General features: G+C 40.0%; 1 protein-coding gene across 7 annotated transcripts in view; it reads left to right on the top strand.

Annotated features, from left to right (window-relative positions):
• The window catches only part of LOC114156180 (CUB and sushi domain-containing protein 3-like), a 404,435-nt gene that overhangs the window by 359,012 nt on the left and 23,347 nt on the right, over nt 1–22,076 (top strand). For 4 of the 7 annotated variants that reach the window (XM_028036459.1, XM_028036458.1, XM_028036456.1 and 1 more), the window contains 7 exons: nt 2,432–2,617; nt 2,773–2,967; nt 5,452–5,625; nt 9,759–9,932; nt 14,438–14,623; nt 19,225–19,410; nt 19,494–19,667. In XM_028036459.1, coding sequence (XP_027892260.1) covers nt 2,432–2,617; nt 2,773–2,967; nt 5,452–5,625; nt 9,759–9,932; nt 14,438–14,623; nt 19,225–19,410; nt 19,494–19,667 — 1,275 coding nt within the window. The remainder of the gene's footprint in view (nt 1–2,431; nt 2,618–2,772; nt 2,968–5,451; nt 5,626–9,758; nt 9,933–14,437; nt 14,624–19,224; nt 19,411–19,493; nt 19,668–22,076) is intronic. The other 3 variants (XM_028036460.1, XM_028036457.1, XM_028036454.1) reach the window with 1 other exon arrangement.

The raw sequence follows: 22,076 nt of genomic DNA, 5'->3' as shown, positions 1-22,076 counted from the left end.
GAATCAGAGGAGGATATTAGATGAGGTGTGAGATTACATACTGTAATTTGCCATCCACTTCATGTTGTCTTATCTACAAACTGATAAAGCACCCAGTGAAAATACATTTATTTAGAAGAGAAATTTAGCAGTGAAGTTTATTGCTATCTTTTCTTGTACCTAATGGATGTCAAGATGATAAAGCTACTAAAACACAGATTTATCTCAAATAAAACTATAAATGGAAGGAAAGTATTCCTTTCTTTCCATATTCATCTTTTTCAGGGCATTCTAGATTTTGCAAAAACATGTTGAAGCCTTATTGCAATTTCTTACATAACGCATACCTGAGAAAAGATTTGTCAAAGCTGTGTAATATTATGGTGCTGATAATAAAGAAGAACTCTCAATTGTGTATTTTTAGACAGAAAGCTACAATTTGAGAGAGCATGTTTACAGAATTGTATCCAGTTCTGCTCAGATGTTTCACATCCAGTTGTCATCTGTCAGAATAGCTTTATTTGAGATGTTCTGTTTTGCCCAGTATTGATGCAACAGAGAAAGACAAATAATTTTAATTAAAAAAAAAAAAAAAAGATTTATACTTCGTGGCAGTTCGCTACCAGAATAATCTCTTACAAGTAATATTATTGTTTATAAAACATAAGCTGTTTTGAAATACTGTTTATCTGATTAGAAACAAGAAATTTACAGTTGGTAAATTTTGTAAAACTAAAAATCAGATGTTTACTTCGGGCACTTGGTTACCAGAAAATGCGCTTGTCTCTTAGCAACAGATTAACAACAAATATTGTCATTATTCAAAAAACGTAAGATTTCTTCTGTGTTTTTGAAATACTGCTTATCTTATACTACTTGACAAGAATTGTGCAGTTGGTGAATTTTTCAGAAAAGTGAAAATGTTTTTTTTTTTTTTGTCATTGATGGTGAATATATTGATAAACAGACATTCAACACAAAAGTGAAAATCTGATTTATACTTCGTGGCAGTTAATTACCAGAAAAAAACGCTCATCTCTTAACACCAAATTAATTATTGTTTATAAAACATAAGCTCTTTTGAAATACTGCTTGGACACAGGAAATTTCCGGTTGGTAAATTTTGCAAAAGTAAAAATCAGATGCTTACTTCGGGCACTTGGTTACCAGAAAACGCGCTCATCTCTTAGCAACAGATTAACAACAAACATTGTCATTGTTCAAAAAACATAAGATTTCTTTTGAAATACTACTTATCTTATACTACTTACTACTTAACAAGAATTGTGCAGTTGGCAGAAAAGTGAGAGAATTTTACTTTATTTTTTGTCATTGGTGGTAATTATATTATAAAACATATATACTTGTCTGTAGCAAGTGTTCCACCAAGGTGACGTCTCTGTAGTTCTAACTGTATGCCCCTCCTCTGTACTAACTGAGTGTTCTCTGCAGTTCTCTACATCTCTGCCTCAGTGTTCTATTTCTATGGTAATTAATCCTCTCTGAAACTGTCATGTGTGAGTGAGACACAGAGGGGGAGACAAAAATTCGCAAGGCATTTCAATGCTCTCCTATGCTTTGCTATGGCAGGCCCCAATATGTGTTTTGACACTTTCAGCTCAACCAAAGTTTGCAACTGCCCACAAATATTTAGCTAATTGCTCACAATGTCAAGACGATAGTTTGGTGGAGTCAAAGTGGAGTTTTTAAATCTCAACAACTCTGCAAACGTTCAATCATGGTGGTTGTAGCCTCATCATAAGGCATCAAACAAAGTGTAGGAAGTTTTGAAGACTAACTCCCTCCATATGCTACAACTTCATCTAAACCGATAGAAAGTTAAAACCTGAAGAGAATTATATCTTCCAACAAGACATACATCAAAGCTGGTTTTGTAATGGATAAATTAGAGTAAAATCAAGACTCTGGAATGGACCCAACATTGGCATCATTAAAAATATATCTAATATTTTTAAAAGCTGAATTTTTACCAAGAAACCAACCAATTTAAATGAACTATATTTCTCTATTAAGTGCAAGGGGCAGAAATCCAATTGAAAATTTTTAACAAAAATCGTCTTGACAGGTTTAAACATGACAAGTTAATATCTAACTAAGTCACATTTAGTTAAATATTAGTGAGGGTATGTTGGCCTACATCATTTTATCTATGTGGATGTAAGTGTATAACATCTTTAAACTTGTGCACCCAGTTCTTAATTTTAAAACTCATTGGAGTTGTGCATTATTGCTCCACCTCTAAAATTGAATGATTCAAAAAAATACATTTACACAGAAATAAATATGACATTAACAACTTTGATGAGAAGATACAACACACTGCCTGGAATGGTAGGTTTTGTGTGACTCTTTCTTTTTTTAACATCCACAAATAAAACAACACAGAAGGTGTTTGGATGTTCTCAATCAGTGTATCCCTCTCCTTCCGTAGCCGTCTCCTGCGGGCCACCTAAGGCACCAATAAATGGTGGAGTGCTAACTGCCGACTACTCCGTGGGAACAAGAGTTTCTTACTTCTGCAACGACGGATACAGACTATCCAGTAAAGAACTGACATCAGCCATCTGTCAGCCTGACGGAACATGGAGCAACCATAACAAGATACCGAGATGTTCTGGTTAGTGACATACACATCCTGGCACCAGGCTGTGTAACATACGGACCAAATCTCAATATGTCATGATTTTGATGCAAAAGTACAAAAAGCAATATTATTGGATTTGCCCAAAGTGAGTAGGTCTAATAAGGCTTCGTTTTCTCCTGTCGGTGTAGTGGTAGTGTGTCCCAGCATTGGGTCGTTTTCTCTGGAGCACGGCCGCTGGAGGATTGTTAATGGCTCGCACTACGAGTACAGAACTCGCATCGTATTCACCTGTGATCCAGGGTACTACAGGTTAGGCCCCGCCCACATCCAGTGTCTAGCCAATGGGGTGTGGAGCTGGAAGAATGAGAGGCCGCACTGCCAGAGTGAGTAGCAAATATGTAATAATAAAATGCCCAAACAATAAAGGAGTAAACAATGTTTGCAGGTTTTTCAGAGGATAACTTTTTCTTCTTATTTATTTGTTGTCTATTTTTTGGAGGAAGTAAACTCAGCTGTATTGTCCTTCTCCATGTATTTCTCCTCATTTTGCCAAACGCCTCCAATTAAGCTTTAGATATCAAAGATTTGGATGACAATTGTGCATTTTCAGCAAAATGCATAGCCAACAAACATACCCAACGCACATACATAGTAGCTGTTCTACCACACACTCCAAGACGATCTAAAAATGCTTTAGAAGAAAGCAAATACGTCCACCATCATCACAGTGTTTGCATAGAAACATCTGAAATAAAATGATTCACTTCCACTGTCCATTTGTCGGGGAAATTGCAGGGATTTTCATCTTGCATCCATAATTATTCTTCCATTTATGCTATTCATACATTATATATTATAGAAAACTTCAGTGAATCACGAATGTAATGACCTATACAAGAGACAGATTGGAAATGCAATCGTACTTTAAACTAAAAACCATAAGTAAACTGCAATGCAAAGTAACTTAAATAGAAATCTTTCCATACTATCCTCTCTTTTTTTCTTCATGGGTTATTAATAAATATATTGATCAGAGTTTCACCAGCTGATTATTCAGTTATTCCTTTGAGATCAGATTTGCTGAGTGAGGCTATGGGAAAACTTATTTATTTCAGACATGTAAAGCAAATACAAACTCATTTGTATAAACACTATTTTAATTTAATACATATTGAATCATCAAAAAAAAACTTGTCTGCACATTCCTTGATAGAATAATGCAAGGAATCATAAACGGAGGGATTACAGCAAGGCACCAGTTTTACTAATTGCATCACCATGTATAGCCACCAAGCATCATATTTATTAGATTTTTGCTAAACTCAAAACAGAGTCAGTTTTTAGTTGTAAAGAATTTAATGGGCCAGAAAAAAATATCTGATTTTTCGGTGTTTCTCCTGACAATAACTGCTTAGAGCCAGTCAAGGGAAAATATAATGATTTTGAACTCTGGCTTATTGATTGCTGCATTGCTAAAACTCCTGTCACACTCCTTCAAATCTGCCTTGTGCATCAAAGATAGATGAGGAAATGTGGCTGTAAGTAACTAACATAAAATTTATTTGCGTCTGATGCTTTAGTGAATACTGTTTGACATCCAGCTAAGCTTGACTATAGAGCATTTTGGGGGATATGTGAAAAATTCTGCATCATACAGGTTGCAACTTAGACATGGAATGTATATCGCTAATAGGAGCCGCTGCTAATCAATCAACGTAAACACTTCATAAATATCTCAGGATTAACCTTATAATGACAGTACCTTTTCCCATCCTACTCTATGCAGAACTTGCACTAAGGTTTGCTTATCTCGGCATGCTCAATGCCAAGATAGTTATTGCTTAATTTAAGAAATAATGACTTTATTTCTTAAATGATAAAAATATTTGATTTTTTGGGGGGAATTGTAACTGTCTTGCATTTGTATATCGCTTCATCTAGTCCAGAGGACCCCACAGCGTTTTACACTTTTTACATTTTATTTTTAAATTCTTCTCTGAGTGACCTTTCAGAGCATTTTAATACAGGACGAATTTCGCTGTGGATAGTGTCACTCTCCTTGGATCGTTTTCACAGCATCATTTCCTTTTGTTCTGGGGTTGTTTCAAACACTTTACATTAAAGCTTTTTGTCAGTTCTTGTAGCTGACCTGGAGAAAGCGAGAGGAAAACAGATGGTGGCATGACAATAGGAATTTTATATCATTAAAAGTGGATTGTGAATTTTTGCAGAATAGTGAAGTTTTTGCAGAGTTGTATGTTACCTGAACCATGAACTTGTTACCCATATAACACGTTGTACCCAGTTTCTCATTTTGTGCGTAATGCTAGAACCAGAAGCTTCATGACAGCTAGAATCAGCTGGAATCAAAACTTGGCTTACATATAAACCCATCTGACAGTTCTGTCATAAAAAAAAAATAGCCTGTAAAAGCTTGTCATTTTATATCGACTGTCATGTTTAAATTCTTTTTTTTTTCCTTCATCTAATTTGATGTTATCCAAAGATGACAGAGTCACCATACAAGGTTAAACTTTCATCCTTTCAATCCATAATTTAACCTGGGAGAGTTGACATTTTTAGTTGTCATTCAGGAGATCTCTTTCTGGGATTCTTTGACATTTTGGATCACCATTATTTTTAGTCAAAGAATACAGTGGCACTTCTCCATGTCCTGTTATTTTCTTCACTGGGCACTTTGTAAGTGGAGAAGGAGAAAAACAGCAGAACCAAATTTGCCTGCTGCACATCTTGCCAGGATGGTAGCACTTCTTGCTGAAACTGAAATGCAGCTTCTCAAATTAACCCGGTGCTAAAGTGGCTAGCAGCTGATTATTAAATTGTCTGTGTCCAACCATGTTTTGCAGTTATCTCATGTGGTGACCTGCCATCGTCTCACAATGGAAAGAAGATTGGTACTCAAATGACTTTTGGCGCTACGGCCATCTTTACGTGCGATGTTGGCTTCATGTTGGTGGGGTCAGCTGTCAGAGAGTGCTTGTCATCTGGGCTTTGGAGTGGAACGGAAACAAAGTGTTTAGGTGAGTAATTGCGAAAGTAAATTGCACATTTTTTATAGAATTTTATGGAAAATCTAGAGTAACATTTTTTAGCAAATCAGTAATTTTCTGATTTTTATCCTAAGCTTATGATGGATAAAGAACACTGCTTCAACCACACCCACAAAAATACTTTTGATTAGGAGCATTGTACATTAAAAATTATTTTTCACATTTATGTAAGAAGAAAATTAGATATGATCTGATGTTGAAAAGTCACACGTTTGCAAGAGAAAAATTACAATATTCCATGCCTAATGAATATTAATTTAAATATTTTATTATTGATTTACTTATTTTTACTTGGCCCTTTCACTCCATCGTGCAAACAGTAACTTGCCCTGGGCAAACAACTTGAACTTTTTCTTGGATTTTCATTTCAACATATTTGAACAATTTAGCCAACTTTTTAAAAGCAGTTGCTTGCATTGTATTTCATTATGCGGTATTAGAATAAAGTTTAGTTAAAAAATACACATTCATGCCACACCTTTCAGATTTCTATTTGTAAAATAATTAGAAAAAAACATATGTGACTACACACTACTTTGTGTTGGCTTATCGCATGAAATCCCACTAAAATCCATTAAGATTTTTTGGCTGTAATGTGACAAACACTAAAAGGATCCCGTGGGTAAAAATACTTTTGTGAGGCTCTGTATCAAGAAACACCATTAGAATGAAAGCGAGGAAGATGTGATTTTTTCACGTCAATCTAATGAGGACAGGTATCAAAGGAAGGGTCCTGCCTTACACCTCATGTCTGGCCTCACAGCTGCTCCCCTCTGACCTTGTCCACCTCGTGAACAACACCATCTTGGCTGAGCTTCGGCTTCACTCTGAGTTAATTTAGAACTTCATTTTTTATATATGATTCCCACAGAAACTGTATCTTTCTTCTGCCAGCGTGCCAGCCAGGGGTAACACGTGTTATGACAGGGAGCTGTCATTTTATGGTGAAGCCTCAGCAGGAGGAAGGCTTGCAGGAATACATCACAAGCTAAGGGGAGCAGGATTTAAATACAAATACTGTAATGCTTCATTTAAAATGATGTTGGGGCATAATTTAGTCAACAACTAATAGACATTTATGCTACAAACTGTCATAGCTTAAGTCTCTGGTCATGTTTCAAGCTTTTGTTTTATTTCTCTACTTTCTATTCTTGTCAAGCTTCAGTCATTGCTGTTTTGTTTTTTCTTCCTTCTGTATCAGGTTACACTTAGCTTTGATGGCTTGTTGTTGTTATTGTTGCCATACTTTCTAGATGTCCTCAGTTGTCCTTGTTCTATCTCCCCAATTCACCATCTACTCCATATTCCCAACAAGCTTACCTGTCTCCACTTAACAATCACCTCTCTTAGTCATTTGTCAGCTTCTTTGTTTATTTCATGCCCTGTTGGCTCAGTTGGCACAGTTTATTTTCCTTTTGTACATGGGACGTTTTTTAAGGCTTTTAGATCATGAGTGCTCCTGAGTACCTAAATATGAGGTAAGCTCCAACATCTCATGACACTAATAGGACATTCAGTCAGTCATATTGGTGTTCCAAAAATCAGAAAATATACTTTTATTATCCATTAGTTGTACTTGGAATGGACCATTTTCTTTAGTGTGTAGCAAATAAGGTTCATACAAATAAGTACTGAAATTCACAAAATATCTGACTAAAACAAAGTTAAACCTTCCTAATTTCTTCCAACGAGAGTCAATGCCTTGACTATTTAGAAATGTAGTCTACATGGAATTGGACAGAAAGTTTGCCATCCACAACTGTACCAAGCTTTTTAAAATAAGCAACGTGTTCCACTTCCTGATCTTTTATACTTTTACTTAAGGTCAAGATAGCTGCTGTCAAACCAGTGATGGGATGGTCGACATACTGAAGTTGGATAGGGTTGTTAACGTCATATGGCGAAATACAACACTTTTTTTCTTTTATGGTAATATCACGGTAGAAAAAGAAACTTGTGTCAAGTTGGACTGACGTAACATATAGTTTGATTTACAGTAATAAAAAATATGCAAAGGTTTCTTAAAAAGTTACAGTTTTAAAAAGCATTAAAAATATATTCCATCATGCTGTTCCTATTATTTAAAATTCATTTAGCGAGACTCTAAAGTGCTAAAGTGACCAGAGTTTTCTCTGACTGATTTGAGGGTAGAATAACACAGTGCTGTCTCTTCCAGACCCATTGCTCCACCTTCTGCTTAGCTGGCTGAAAGAAGGCTACTACACCTTTCCCTTGTTCCCTTGAAAATAACAAACACGATGCAGTTGTTTAGAAATATCTCCATTAGCCTAAAAAAATGCTTATCGTTCTTATTAAAGTAACCCCGTCTTAAAACTGCTCAATAAAGCTACAGTCAACATGTGTGTCAAGCATGTTGCACTATAGCATTACGGTAGGACAACTAATTAATCCAATATTATCATTTTATTCAGGTGACTTTCTGAAGAGACAAACACCAAATTTAATATTATATGCAGTTAAAACTGAAACTCCTACATTTAACAAGTGTTTATTCTGTAATTATGCTGAAAGAAAGATCTATTCATATCTTTCATTTTATTTAACTGAAATACTACTAAATTTAGCAAATTAAAACATGAACAAAACATGAATATATTTAATTAACCACAAATGTTCTAAATTACATTAGAATATTATTTTTAAAAGTATTTGAAATAATAATTTTTTGCTTTCTCTATTTGTAGTAAAAATTATGTCATACATTTTTTTCCACATTTTCTCTGTATTTTTGTATGTATTTTTCTGTAATGTTATCTCATCCTACAAATGCCTATATGTAATTTAGCAAAAAAAAAAAAAAAAACTCTACCAATTTATCCCGTTTGGTTTCAAACTGTCATATTATTGACCCGATTATATATCTATACCGTTGTTGTGACTTTAGTCTCTACAGATATTCAAGCTAAAAACTGCAAAACATGTTGTAAGCGCATTTAATATGTGCTATTTATTGCTAGCACTAAGTGATCCTTCGAAGTAAACAAATAAGACTTTAATAAACCATTGTGGCTTCAGGCTAATAATTGATTCCCTTTTTCTCTGTGTTCACGTGTTTACAACATATTCAGAAAAAGTCCGATTTGTGTCCCCCCAAGGAGTGTCCTTTAACTCAAGTAATCAACACCTCAAACACAATGTCAGATGACAAAGTTAATATGATGCAACCTTTTTCTCTTCTTGTTCTGTTCCACCTCCCTGGCCGTGTTTAAATCGTTAGCTTTTGCTGACGTCGGCGTTGCAGTGAAGGTTTTATCTACTGTAAAGAACAAAATCAATACTCAATCCAAAAAATATCTGTGAGCAGAAAAATACGCGTTCCCTTCTGACTTTGTGAAATGGCTTTTAAGTGACTCGTGGTAGCGCTGCACATCAATCAAACCTGTGCGAATGAATCTTTTCATGGAGTAAATGGAAGCCTCAAAATCATGTGAACCCTTTAAATATCTTCATTTGAAAGTTGCAGATGAATGAGTTGAACTAAATTGTAACGGAGTTTGATCAAGTTTGTAACAAAACGTATTTGCATCTTGTTTTGGATTCTTTGACACACTTCTTCCAGATCTTTATTTTCTGAAGTGACTGGCCTTCAGATTACACTATGCTGTTATATGAGACGATAACCCAGGAAAGCACAAAAAAAACCAACATTTTTACAGTTGTTTAGTTAGCTGCCCTAACTAACCTGGTTCTATTAATAAAGTGTTTGCCTTCTTTCAAAGTCTTGAATTGATGGGGAACCACCACATTTTTGGAAAGTGGAGTTCAGTATCAATAGCCACTCCCTTACCAGACCCGTAGAATTTACAAATGACTTAAATAGAAGCTTCTGCCAGCATGAAGTAGGCTAAAAGCTCTCAGAAAACATCACATCATGCCCCATTAATTTAAAAACACATGTAAAGAATAACAAAGTCACTGACATTTATCAGTGTGGAAACAATTACCAAGCTATTTGTTGGGCTTTGGGATTCCAGTGATATGTTGTTCAAAAATGAAGAAAACATCGAAAAATTGTCAAATTACTTTTCTTGAATTGACTGGCCTTCAAATTAACTACTGTTTGGTTTTTTTTTCCTGTCTAGCTGGCCACTGTGGAATCCCAGAGGGAATTGTGAACGGCCAGGTCATCGGGGAAAACTTTGGGTACCGTGACACAGTTGTGTATCAGTGTCTGCCTGGCTACCGCCTCATAGGCTCATCGGTTCGAATCTGCCTCCAAGATAACCAGTGGTCCGGACAGCTGCCCATCTGCATACGTAAGGAATTTACCTTCTGTTCTTACAACTCTGCAAATTGATAGAAGTGGTTAGAAGAACTCTTGTAATAATACTTACCATACTGTTTAGCTGTCTGAGAAAAGCAGTTTACATTTTGTGTTGTTGGCGCCTAGCTGTACAGAAAGACTTAGACCGATTCTTCTATGTTTTGTACAAACAGGCAGCTTTAGCCTGAAGTGTCCAGCTATTTGTTTAAAGTTTGATTGCCTTCTTTCCCTCAAGAGCTCAAGAGTCGGTGCAAAACAACTTGGAAATCACTTCAGGGGCATACAAATGAAAAACACATTGAAAAACAACCTCACATTGGAAAGATCTGCTGGGTGACAAACTGCTTCCAAGTTTCTTAAAATAAAATTGACTGACCAACAAATTAAGGCAAATTTCTAAGCGTGAAACAAGTATACTCTGTCTTCAAATCTGTCTTAAAAACTGGTATAATGAGATAAAATCCAATCGCTATTGCTTCGAAGCTCAGCACAGTTTTTATCAATAACAAAGGAGGAGAGCAGTTCAATTTCAAACTTAACTGCCTTGAAAATAGAATAAAAACGGTGATGCTTATTGACGAAGACATGTTTTCCAAGCCGAGGTGAGGGAGAGTCAGTCAATAGAGATAACTAAATCAAAGTTTAGCCTTGGATGTGAGGCGATTGAGCACATCATTAAAACAAACATCTTTGTTCTGGTTCAGGGGTAACAAAATTCAGGGAAAACTGACTATAAAGTGTGCATGTGCAGAGGAGCTATGTATTATTATTTTTTAATTACTGACTGTAAACTGTACAACAAAGTAACATATTAAAACGTTTATGTCACCATTTTCCCACTTTTTGCTTTTCAGTTGTCTTCAGGGTTTTAGTTCGAATACGTTTTATTCATTACAGTATCCAAAATTTGAAAATATGAAAAAGAATATTACAGAGATAAGGGACAAGACCAGTAAAGCACTAAGTTCATTTGCAGTTAGTTTTCTCACAACATCTAATTTTGCCCTAAGAAATCACCTCAAGATAGTGGTCCACATGTGGTTTTTTGGAGACAAGCTAATTATTAAGGGAAATTGTGGAGAGAGAATGTTTGATGAGCCCTTATTGATTAAATTAATTAATCAGGCATCAGCAGTTGTGTCAGACTGACCATATATGCCATATTTTCCGTCCAAATCGCCTGTAAACTGCAAGTGCACCAACATTACACTTACTATTATACTGTTTTAATAGAGAGGGCTTTTTATGATGAAGTTGGGAAATAAATCCATTAATGATGAATACATTGACAACTAGCACAACTGTTGCATGGTCAGCTTTTGAGGGGAAAAAACAGTGGTGGATTGGCAGCCAGTGCTACTCGGGATTTACAGCCCCACACTAGAATCCTTAAAGAGCCAGAGGGACAAATCTGTCTTATTGGTCTGGGATGAGATTATTATTGGGGCTTGAGGACACAACAGAAGCCTCTGACGTGTCCGGGCTGCTGTGGAAAATTCTCTAAAATTGGTCACTTGCTGTGAGTGTCATGATTTTTTTTAAGCCACGCAGAGAGCACAGTGGAGGTGGTGATGATGAGGCCAATTATAGGGCCTAGCTTCCCTAAAGCGACAGGGCCAATTGTTGACTAAATTGGGAAGACAGAGTTGGAGTCCAAAAAGGAATAGCGGGGGCTGCTTTGTTTTAAATATTACCAAGAAACAGAATAAAATGTTTAATATAAAGACTATCCAGTATAGTTTCATGAGCATGCATTTGCATTTTGAAGGACACACGTCTGTGTTTGCATGGCCAGGATGGCTTGTGCATCCCTTGGCATGTTGGGGAGTCTCTCTAAGCTGTAACTGTTTTTATTGAGGTTATTCATGCAGGAGTTATTGAGGGAAATTATTTTACAGCCAAATTATACTGTAATTATGGAGATGAGAGGCTCTTGTTTAGAGATACAAACAGAGAATGATGATGAGACTATGAAATGTGTTTGAATGTGTGCGTGTGTGCAGCCACAGGGCCTGCTGGCAGTGTCAGATGGCTGCGTATCTGCAGCATGCAAAGTAACTTCTGATTCTCGCTGATCGAGTTTCTTTGCTTCCGCCTCTCTCTTGTGGCCTCTTGTCTTCATTTCCCTTCACTTTAAGATTTCCTTTCCCTCCCTTTTCTTCATCTCCTTATGTGTCCACTCTTCCTCTTTCCTTGTTTTTCTCTTCTCTGTTTTGCCACCCAGCAGTCGTCTCTTTCTAGTTTGGGTGGGCTCCTCTTCTCCCAGATATATTTCAAACCGGGAAGTTGGAGAAGGGGATGAAAGAGAGAATCTGCCAATAACTATTGGATGTCTGTTTACACAATCACCACACAAACGCCGAATAGTTTCAGTGAACAAAGTAATCAAGATGAACAATTACACGGAACAATGACAAACAGAGGACAGAGAGTCAATGCAGAATATGACCAAAAAACGGTGACTGAAAATTGGAACTATTATTATTTCTTGTAAGGATGTGAACAAAAGGCTTTAAAATCAAATAATAATATGGAGACTTGGCAACTGCTTGCATCTAGCCTGTGTATGGTAACGAGATAAACCTCTAGCCTTGGAAACCACATGTAGTTTTTTCAGTCACGTTACACTGTTTTGCAAAAGGATTTACACCCCTTTTTTTAAAAATTTGGCATTTTACAGATTACACTTTATTTTACTCTGAATTTTTGTTGTAGAAATACAGAAAATAGAGTATAATTATGAAGCTAAATAAAAAAATTTAAAATGGTCTTCAATATTTTTTCCATGTAAAAGTCTGGAAACCCTTTTTCAGTTTTCCCCCTAAATAAAATCCAATTCTGGAAGAAAATCTGCTAGTTGCTGTAAAAGCTTTGAGGCTTGGACAGAGGTTTATCTTGCTGCAGGCCACACCCTTAGAATACAGTGGGAGTATAATGAAATCAATTAGATAAATGTGTTAGAAGCACCTAAATCTATCTGAGAAAATGGATTTTCACAGACACTCTCCATGATTAAGCTTTAGCCATTTTACGAAGAAGAATGGGCAACAATTTCAGTATCGAGACAACTGTATAGTAGGGAGACACATACTCTGAAAAGACTTCCAGTTGTAATTGCAGTGAAAGGTGATTCTAAAATGTTCTGAGTCTACAAGATCAATAAATATGCTTACCACGTTTTAGATTTTTTATGAAAAGAATTGAAGGTTTACACCCCATCATTTGCCCCTCTATTTCATAATTATCCATCATTTTGTGTTAGTCTGCTTCACAAAACCATGATGAAATGCATTAATATTTGTGGTTTTAGTTTAAATCTAAAAAGTGTAAGGAGTAGTCATTACTTTTGCAAAGCATTGCAATTATACATTTATTGAAAAGTCGTTTACAGGCAATCTCTGCTGTTTTAGCATTAAAAAACAAATCCTAAGACTTATATTTTTGATATTTGTAGCGTATATTTATTGCTGTTCAAGCAGTTTTTTGGGATAAGTATGTTGCATATACTTTTGTTACAATAGCAATAAACTCTAAAACAATCCAAAATCCACCTGAATTATTTCACTGCCTTAATTTCATATTTTATATCCAGACTTTTACAACCTGTGATGGATTCTCTTCAATTCATGGGGTAACACTTGACTGTTCCTATGTATTCCAAGATTTATAAACCATGTTATTACAATTCAGTCAAAAACTGCTAGCTTTGTTTCTACATTTTTATTTAGCATTTTTTGTGTGGGTTTTTACTTTCTTTTCTTCCTCTTTGTATTTATTTTTAATCTTTTTTGCTGGTCTTTTTTTGTCAATTTTTCACCTTCAATTTTTCATCTCACTACAACATTTTGGATTGCCACCCTGATGCATGAACTCATTGAAGTCTATCTTCCTTATTTAGTACATAGTTATTGGAAAATTTAACTTATCCTGGTCATAAAATCAAAATATGTGAATATAAAATGTTTTTTTTCTCAGTACCAGAAACAATGTTTTTTTTATCTGCTTGATTTAAATGTGAATTACTGTCAATTTTTTATGTGCATGAGGCCTGTTTTACAAAGCTCCAATCACAATCTCCAGCTGTCATTGGGAATAGTTTGGGGAAATGACTGTCATTTTTTCCCCCTGTTCTACTAAATAAAACACCTCAATGAACATCCTCAAAGAACAGTGATCCCATATTTTCTTTTTCCTATGGTCGCATTCCATTTGCTGAGGATGAATATTTCAGTGGTGCATGTTTCATCTTTTGCAATATAAGCCACACAGTTAGTTTTGTCCTTATTCTAAAAGTTTCACTAGATACAAAATTGGAAAATTGTTTCTAATTTAATTTGAAGTGATAAATTGTGGACTTATGTTGCTCAAAAGAGCAGAACAGGTATGGCAGCAAATAATCATAGGTCAAAACGGTGGATATTATAAAACGAACGCTTCCAAGATATTTTTGGTCATTAGCCTGTATTCAGTTTCATGCATGTGAACATTTTCCCCTAGCGATCAGCTGTGGCCACCCAGGAAGTCCCATCTACGGCCGCACGGTGGGAAATGGCTTTAACCTCAACGAAGTGGTCAGCTTTGTTTGCAACCGGGGATACGAAATGGAGGGGCCCGCACGTGCTCAGTGCCAGGCCAACAGGCAGTGGAGCCACCCGCCCCCAACGTGTAAAGGTGGGGAGAAAAGTTAAGTGTATTGACCCCTAACTTTCTTTTTTAGCTCATTCTTTCTTACCATTACTGCATGCTCCTGCTGCTATGGACCCAATTCATCTCTCAGCCCCAATCCTTACCTTAAGACCCATCCATCCATCCATCCATCCATCTTCTTCCGCTTATCCGAGGTCGGGTCGCGGGGGTAGCAGCTTCAGAAGGGAGGCCCAGACTTCCCTCTCCCCAGCCACTTCTTCCAGCTCCTCCGGGGGAATCCCGAGGCGTTCCCAGGCCAGCCGAGAGACATAGTCCCTCCAGCGTGTCCTGGGTCTTCCCCGGGGCCTCCTCCCGGTGGGACGTGCCCGGAACACCTCACCAGGGAGGCGTCCAGGAGGCATCCTGACCAGATGCCCAAGCCACCTCAACTGGCTCCTCTCGATGTGAAGGAGCAGCGGCTCTACTCTGAGTCCCTCCCGGATGACTGAGCTTCTCACCCTATCTCTAAGGGAGAGCCCAGCCACCCTACGGAGAAAACCCATTTCGGCCGCTTGTATCCGCGATCTCGTTCTTTCGGTCATGACCCAAAGCTCATGACCATAGATGAGGGTGGGAACGTAGATCGACCGGTAAATCGAGAGCTTCGCTTTTTGGCTCAGCTCTCTCTTCACCACGACGGACCGGTACAGCGCCCGCTTGACAGCAGACGCTGCGCCAATCCGCCTGTCGATCTCCCGCTCCCTTCTTCCCCCATTCGTGAACAAGATCCCGAGATACTTAAACTCCTCCACTTGGGGCAGGACACCCCCCCTGACCCGGAGAAGGCACTCTACCCTTTTCCGGCTCAAGACCATGGCCTCGGATTTGGAGGCACTGATCCCCATCCCGGCCGCTTCACACTCGGCTGCGAACCGATCCAGCGAGAGCTGCAGATCACGATCTGATGAAGCCAAAAGGACCACATCGTCTGCGAAAAGCAGAGATGAGATCCTGAGGCCACCAAATCGGATCCCCTCAACACCTTGGCTGCGCCTAGAAATTCTGTCCATGAAAGTGATGAACAGAATCGGTGACAAAGGGCAGCCCTGGCGGAGTCCAACTCTCACCGGAAACGAGCCCGACTTACTGCCGGCAATGCGGACCAGACTCTGACACCGGTCATACAGGGACCTGACAGCCCGTATCAAAGGGCCCGGTACCCCATACTCCCGGAGAACCCCCCACAGGGCTCCCCGAGGGACACGGTCGAACGCCTTCTCCAAGTCCACAAAACACATGTAGACTGGTTGGGCGAACTCCCATGCACCCTCCAGGACCCTGCTGAGGGTGTAGAGCTGGTCCAGTGTTCCACGACCAGGACGAAAACCACACTGCTCTTCCTGAATCTGAGGTTCGACTATCCGACGGACCCTCCTCTCCAGGACCCCTGAATAGACCTTGCCAGGGAGGCTTAAGAGTGTGACCCCTCTATAATTGTAGCACACCCTCCGGTCCCCCTTTTTGAACAGGGGAACCACCACCCCAGTCTGCCAATCCAGGGGAACTGCCCCCGATGTCCATGCGATATTGCAGAGTCGCGTCAACCAACACAACCCTACAACATCCAGAGCCTTAAGGAACTCCGGGCGGATCTCATCCACCCCCGGGGCCTTGCCACCGAGGAGCTTTTTAACCACCTCGGCGACCTCGCCCCCAGAGATTGGAGAGCCCAACCCAGAGTCCCCAGGCTCCGCTTCCTCAGTGGAAGGCATGTTGGTGGGATTGAGGAGGTCTTCGAAGTACTCTGCCCACCGGCCCACAACGTCCCGAGTAGAGGTCAGCAGCACACCATCCCCACTATAAACAGTGTTGGTGCTGCACCGCTTCCCCCCCCTGAGACGCCGGATGGTGGACCAGAATCGCCTCGAAGCCGTGCGGAAGTCTTTCTCCATGGCCTCTCCAAACTCCTCCCACACCCGAGTTTTTGCCTCAGCAACCGCCCGAGCCGCATGCCGCTTCGCCCGCCGGTACCCATCAGCTGCTTCCGGAGTCCCACAGGCCAAAAAGGCTCGATAGGACTCCTTCTTCAGCCTGACGGCATCCCTCACCGAAGGTGTCCACCAACGGGTTCGAGGGTTGCCGCCGCGACAGGCACCGACAACCTTGCGGCCACAGCTCCGATCGGCCGCCTCGACAATGGAGGCACGGAACACGGTCCACTCAGACTCCATGTCCCCCACCTCCCCCGGGACGTGTTCGAAGTTTTGCCGGAGATGGGAGTTAAAGCTCCGTCTCACAGGGGATTCCGCCAGACGTTCCCAGCAGACCCTCACAACACGTTTGGGCCTGCCAGGTCTGACCGGCTTTCGCCCCCGCCACCGGAGCCAACTCACCACCAGGTAGTGGTCAGTGGACAGCTCCGCACCTCTCTTCACCCGAGTGTCCAAGACATACGGCCGCAGATCCGATGAAACGATGACAAAGTCGATCATCGAACTGCGGCCTAGGGTGTCCTGGTGCCAAGTGCACATATGGACACCCTTATGCTTGAACATGGTGTTCGTTATGGACAATCCATGGCGAGCACAGAAGTCCAGCAACAGAACACCGCTCGAGTTCAGGTCGGGTGGGCCGTTCCTCCCAACCACGCCCCTCCAGGTCTCACTGTCGTTGCCCACGTGAGCGTTGAAGTCCCCCAGCAGAACAAGGGAGTCCCCAGGAGGAGCACTCTCCAGTACCCCCTCTAAGGACTCCAAAAAGGGTGGGTAATCTGAACTGTCGTTCGGCCCGTAAGCACAAACGACAGTCAGAACCCGTCCCCCCACCCGTAGGCGGAGGGATCCTACCCTCTCGTTCACCGGGGTAAACCCCAACGTACAGGCGCCGAGATGGGGAGCAACAAGTATGCCCACTCCTGCCCGACGTCTCTCTCCCTGGGCAACTCCAGAGTGGAAGTATGTCCAGCCCCTCTCAAGGAGACTGGTTCCAGAACCAGAGCCATGCGTCGAGGTGAGACCGACTATTTCTAGCCGGAACCTCTCGACCTCACGCACTAGCTCCGGCTCCTTCCCCACCAGAGAGGTGACATTCCACGTCCCAAGAGCCAGTTTCTGCAACCGAGGATCGGACCGCCAGGGTCCCCTCCCTTGGCCGCCACCCATCACACAGTGCACCCGACCCCTTTGGCCCCTCCCACGGGTGGTGGGCCCATGGGAGGGGGGGCCCATGTTTCCTCTTCGGGCTGAGCCCGGCCGGGCTCCATGGGTAAAAGCCCGGCCACCAGACGCTCGCCATCGTGCCCCCCCTCCAGGCCTGGCTCCAGAGTGGGGCCCCGGTGACCCGCGTCCGGGCGAGGGAACACCAAGTCCAAGGTTTTCCTTCATCATTGGGGTCTTCGGGCTGCACTTTGTCTGGTCCCTCACCTAGGACCTGTCTGCCTTGGGTGACCCTACCAGGGGCATGAAGCCCCAGACAGCATAGCTCCTAGGATCATTGGGGCACTCAAACCCCTCCACCACGATAAGGTGGCAGCCCATGGAGGAGCTTACCTTAAGACATCACTCCTTTTTTTCCATTTAATCGTTTTTCTTTCATCAGCTTTTTTCATAATAAACACATTTACCACTATGAACTTCTGTCTGAGAAGAAAAGTAAATTTGCTTTCTTTTAACCCTGTAAGCCGAAGATTTAATTCAACTTTCCTTTTTTGTAGCTTGGAATGACTATACAACATATAACTGAAATATTATTTTTTTTAATCTGGAGGCAGGGGAGCGGGAGGGAGAGAGAGATTTGTTTGGATTTTCCTGAATCGACACAGGCTCTAAACTACATTTCTGGAACGATACAGGTTCAAATATATACATACACCCCCACCAATATTTGAATAAGCAGCTAAACTGGTGACAGTTTTAATGACACGCTTGAAAGGTTGGACAGGTTGCATGTTCCAACAGTGAACACATGTTAAACTGTTTTCAGATCTGCTGAAAATGTGTGAACTACACCAAAACCTGTGTGTGAGCAGCAAACACATCAGTTTAAGTGAATGTCACGTAATCTGCCAAATTGAGTGGTCATATTTCCAGCCAGGATCTTGGCTATAATAAGAGATTTTTTGTCAGGTTGCAATTCGAGAAGAGAAACATAAGACTAATGGTTGTGCATTCATATATTTGAGCCTGCATTAACATTTTTTTATCTTGTGTGAATTAGAAACAAAATCAAAAAGAATTGAAAAATGTGTTGCCAAGTTTTTCAGTATCACTTACATTATATGTTAGCTAGTCATTCCATGATGAATCAGTATAACATTTTTAATGGTTGTCAAGGTTTAAGCCTTTATGTTTTTGTTTTTTGCTGCTAGCATTCATGAAAAATGCCATTGAAGTTGTTGGATAAGAATACTAAGCTGCATAACTTTATTAAAACCTTGTCACTACCTGTTCTTCAAAACACAAGCTCTTTTCATTTTTTGCCGTATTTATCATGACCTGCATTATTGCTCTGAAATTGTATTTTCTAAGCGAAAAACAGTGAAGAATCCATTGGAGCCAAAAGAAATGACTCTCCCTGGTTCATGCCAAATAACACAAGTTTTCCTCCTGTCTGTCTTTTGTGTTTTTTGCATGTCCATCTCTGTGTCTCTCTGTGTATAGTGGTCAACTGCTCCGATCCCGGCATCCCAGCCAACTCCATTCGGCAGAGTAAAATAGAACATGGCAACTTCACTTTCGGCACGGTGGTGTTCTATGACTGCAACCCTGGTTATTACCTGTTCGGATCACCGGTGCTGACCTGTCAACCCACCGGACAGTGGGACAAGCCTCTTCCCGAATGCATAGGTTTGTAGACAAAAGGGCTTTTGTCATGCTGTGGGAGGCAAAAAGGAGCTGATTTTTCAGTCTTGATCTGTCTCGATGTGTAGTTGTAGACTGTGGCCATCCAGGCTCTCCACCCAACGGCATGCTGACTGGAGAGAAGTTCACATTTGGTTCGACAGTCCGATATTCCTGTCTGGGTGGGAGGCAGCTAAAAGGAGAATCTTCTCGGATGTGTCAGCTCAATGGGATGTGGAGCTCCCCCATGCCCTTCTGCTCAGGTGAGCATTTTAAACTTCAGAATATACAAGCCGTGACATCCAACCCATACCAGGGATTCTGATAGATGGATAAAAGGTGTCTAAATCCTGTAGACTCACCAGAGTGTAAAGTGGCATGCTTCACATCTTGCAGGTACACTTTCTTAAAGCCTCCGCACTCGGTTGTATAATAAGGGCCTGGATGAACATGCAGAGGAAAGGTAGCTGCATGAAAAGTGAATGTAGCAGTGCCTGTCTGGTAAAATATCGCTGGAATGTAACCTTGCCTTACAATCGCTCAGTTCTGGACTTTAAAAATAATCTTCTCTGCTAGTTTAAAATCAACACTTACTGACCTGTTGTGTCATTTTAGAAAATCTAAGGGTGTTTATTTAACCTTGAACTGAGGGATACAACCAGGTACAACTAGGCATCATCATAATCCTCTAATATGCTTCACAAAGGCATATTTTCTTCCCTCTGGATTTCCTGTAAATTCCTATCTTGACGCTTGTTAAGCTGGATTGTCTTTGCGGACGGAAATCTTCTTACTATGTAAACAAACACTCCAAGTTATATGGTTCACCATCAGCTTGCTGAAGGCATGATTACGGCTCTTACAGACCGAAAAGCTCCCAGCTGCCACTTACATAACAAGCATGGTGAGAAACATTCCAGACGACTTGACTAAGAATACATTGTTATTTACAGCAATTTCCCAGAGGTAACGTTGGGGTGAGGAAGGCTAATAGATTAGAAAAAAAATGATTCATGCTTTCTACCTGGCTGGTCTGTACCAGAACCCTGTAGAGATAAGAGTTCAATCCGGGGTAGCAATACAAGCTTTGTTATTACTCTCCATCAGAACTCACAAGCAATTTTATGTATTCTTTTCTTTATAAATCTTTTCATGCTGTCCAAAAACACTAGGTCCAGATGTGAAAATCAAACTGAGTTGGTAATTATTTGGTTAGTGTTACAAAATGAAAGAAATCACACACTGAGATTTGATTTGGTAGTTTGGGCGTAGAGACTTCTTTGTTGAAAATCAGAGATTGCAAGAACAATAAGCTTTCTCGGATTTGAATCAACACAAAAAAGAAATGTCCTACAATCCTAGACCTGTCTGTGTGTAAGGTAATAAATATAGTGACAGAAAGATTCAGTGCTTGTATAAATTATCATAGTTTTAGGTATTTTATTTTGTGCCGTATTGGTAAAAAATATATACACTGCTCAAAAAAATAAAGGGAACACTCAAATAACACATCCTAGATCTGAATGAAAGAAATATTCTCATTGAATACTTTGTTCTGTACAAAGTTCCATTTGCACAACAGCAGGTGAAATTGATTGTCAATCAGTGTTGCTTCCTAAGTGGACAGTTTGATTTCACAGAAGTTTGATTTACTTGGAGTTATATTGTGTTGTTTAAGTGTTCCCTTTATTTTTTTGAGCAGTATATATAGTTATCCATTTTTTAAATTGCTAATTTTGACTTTTTACATCTGACTTTGTTGCTTAACAGATAATTGCATGGAGAAACAGTGATGGCTGAATTTTCATAAGGGACAGGAATAGGGAAGTTTACAGCATGAAGTTAACTCGCATTAAGCTCCAGGAAGAACTTAAGCTATGTAGACAGATATGGAAATTAGTCGTGACCTGTAACAAATGTGGACGCTATACTTTGAGGGAATTTATCTAATTGAGATTTGCTCTTATGTGTTTTCTAACTTAGATGGATGAGATCATTTATGTTACTTGCATCCATTCTCCTAAAAGTCACTTTCAACACATTTGCTACATAATGCGTGCTGGGTTTTTTTTGCTGCACCGTAGGTGGTACTGATTTATTTGAAGACATCCAAATTTAATTTTCTTTCTTCAGGTAGTATAAAAATAATGATGAAACCTGGATTATTCAGGTCAGATTACATGAAACTAAATATAATGCATTCATTGGTGAACTTTAAAGCTGCTGGAAGGAGGATTTCATCACCTTTAAACAGAGCCAGGTTATCCGTTTTCTCACCTCTAGTCTATACGCCAAATTAAACTCATCAGCTACTGAGTGTAGCTTAACCTTTAAAGGACAGTGGAAATAAAAATAAAAAAGCATTTCCCTGAAAAAGTTGAGGTCCTTCTTTAATGTGCACTAACTCCAAGCTTAGCTCTGCCATTTAAAAGAAAAGTTGAAAAAAAGAGAAGAGTAAACTAAAGAGTGGTGAAATCCTTCAGCCTGGTGCCCAAACATTTTGAGGCAAACTATGATGCTTATTTATGAACTTTGCAATACGTTTGGGCTGCTCTCAAGAGTGATCCCATAAAATGTATTACAATGCAAATGTAATAACAACTGACAAGAAAAAATATATAATATGCACAATTATTTTTGCGCTGCCAACAAATGGTTTGCCAGCATCATTT

The sequence above is a fragment of the Xiphophorus couchianus genome, chromosome 13 (genome assembly GCF_001444195.1).
Source record: "Xiphophorus couchianus chromosome 13, X_couchianus-1.0, whole genome shotgun sequence".
Lineage (NCBI taxonomy): Eukaryota > Metazoa > Chordata > Actinopteri > Cyprinodontiformes > Poeciliidae > Xiphophorus > Xiphophorus couchianus.
Note: the sequence above shows the minus strand (reverse complement) of the source record. Positions and strands in the feature narration are given on the sequence as shown.